Source organism: Cariama cristata, unplaced genomic scaffold (genome assembly GCF_000690535.1).
Source record: "Cariama cristata isolate BGI_N322 unplaced genomic scaffold, ASM69053v1 scaffold26105, whole genome shotgun sequence".
Classification (NCBI taxonomy): Eukaryota; Metazoa; Chordata; class Aves; order Cariamiformes; family Cariamidae; genus Cariama; species Cariama cristata.
This window is the reverse complement of record NW_009617365.1, coordinates 28,937-30,987: the sequence shown is the minus strand read 5'-3', so window position 1 is coordinate 30,987 and position 2,051 is coordinate 28,937. Positions and strand designations below refer to the sequence as shown.

General features: G+C 41.0%; 1 protein-coding gene across 1 annotated transcript in view; it reads right to left on the bottom strand.

The window, feature by feature from the left end:
• The window catches only part of TMEM63A (transmembrane protein 63A), a 30,374-nt gene that overhangs the window by 1,142 nt on the left and 27,181 nt on the right, over nucleotides 1-2,051 (bottom strand). Inside the window, exon 20 of the mRNA XM_009700515.1 lies at nucleotides 63-178. Coding sequence (XP_009698817.1) covers nucleotides 63-178 — 116 coding nt within the window. The remainder of the gene's footprint in view (nucleotides 1-62; nucleotides 179-2,051) is intronic.

Sequence of the window (2,051 nt, the reverse complement as noted above, 5' to 3'; positions counted from 1 at the left end):
TAGCTGGTGCTACATCAAGCACATTGGTAGGTGCTGAAAGGTATTAGGTATCCATCACTTACCTTATAATTCAGTGGGCTCAGGTACTTGAAACAGTCAAAACAAGTATAAGCCAAGCAAATAACAATTGTGATGTTGACAACTAGGAAGGTAAACATCGTTGTAGGTGCTGTAAAGCCTACAAAAATATCCAGAGAATACAATATAAAATACATAGCAGGAAACAAACAAACAAACCAACCTTTACTTTATCTTGCCCATTTTCAGAAGCCTGTGTGTTTAATTTTTTTTCCTTAGAGGACTGGGCACGCCACTTCCAGCCACAAACAGGAGAACCTCATTATGCACAAAGCTCCTTGACTGGTAAAACTGCTGAACAAGCTGTTGTCCCAGCTTCCTTAAACGCCAAGAAAGGTGGCTGCAATACTTGAATGATAAACAAGACTCAGAACGATTCTTCTCCTCCTCCCTCAGTCATCTATTCTGGACCCACTTCTAAAATACATTCATTAATGATCTGTGAAATGTAATAGATACAGTCCATTTATTATGATGATGGCACTAAACTGGATGGCTTGCAAACAACACAAAGGAAAAAAATAATTAAAAAAATAATCAAATGACTTTGATAGATCAGATGACCCCACCCTCTTTCAAGGAAAAAAAAAAACCCACAACAAAAATAAACAGTATGACGTTTTATGTAGAAAACTGTAAATAACTACAATTTAGAAGGAAAAATTAAATGTAGATATGAGGGATAACAAGCCTGTAGCACTGCAGAAAACAACTGATGATTACAAGCTGGAAAGCAGTCAATAGTGTGATGCTATCACAAAACACAGGAGGAGGGGGGAAAAAAACCAACAAGTCTCTGGTACGATACAAAATAATTTGGTGCTACCGAGCCTTCAATTTGAGCAGCCTTGTCTGTGTAGGACACCACGATAAAATATGGACAGAACTGGGAGGAATCAGCTGAAAGGTAAGAGGGCGGAGGGGGGGAGAGAGAGAGAGAGAACACTAAAGGGAAGTACATGGTAGCAGCCTCTAGAATAGAGGAAGTTATAATGATTACAGTGACTTCTTATTCTCCAGATCCACTGGAAAAATATTCTGAAGAGATTGATCTAATTTTGCAGCAAAGATGACTTGAATAAGATGGGGAGGGGGGTGGGGATGACACCAAATCGTAAAATCTAGCTGTTTCCAAGCTTCTTTAGTTAAAAGCAGCAACACCAACCCTCAAATACTTTTGTGGTAACTCCAGCATATGCAGTGGCACAGAATAGATAAGTTTTACTTTTTAGCAGGTTATATAAACCCTGCACAGATCTGTTCATGAGGGGGAAAGAAAACCCACATGCAGGCAAAAAAACAAAACCAAAAAAACCCCACAAACATGTCACTATTCAAACCAAAAGGGGAAGTGAAAAAACCTCCCTATGGGTATTCTGGAATGTCCTTCAGAAGAGGTTGTTTTTATAAGTGGAGGTTATACCAGTATTTACCAGCTGGTGAGGCATGTCTACAGCAAAGCCAATGTATGGTGTGAACCACAAGGCAAACTGCAGAGATGAGGGAAGAAGAAATCTCCAAGGATCAGCTTTCCCTGCCCTGTGTCCTCAGCACTCCTCCCTGCCAACAGCTCTAGAGAACAGGGGATTTAAGTGACTCTCCCGGGAGACAGGGGTTGAACTGCAGGTAGTACTATCGCCTCCTCTGTTGCGAGAGGCCCAAGGGTGCTTTAGGTGAATCATGGATGGATGGCATGAGAGCTGAGGAAGAAAATAGTGACTGAGAAGGAAACAGATGACACCAGTACAGCCTATCACCTTCTGTATGCAGCCAAGTGATCTTTGATCCTGACTGAGAATTGGGATGGAGGTCCTTCCAGCCTTACCTTAATATCATGAGTGAGAAAGAGTATTGTCACTGTACTCTGCAACCAGACTGAAATACCCATACCAGGCAAACTATACAAATCAATGACTAAGCAATCAAGCTTTACATGCCATAAATTGATTTATTTTGCAGATACGGAAGCAGAG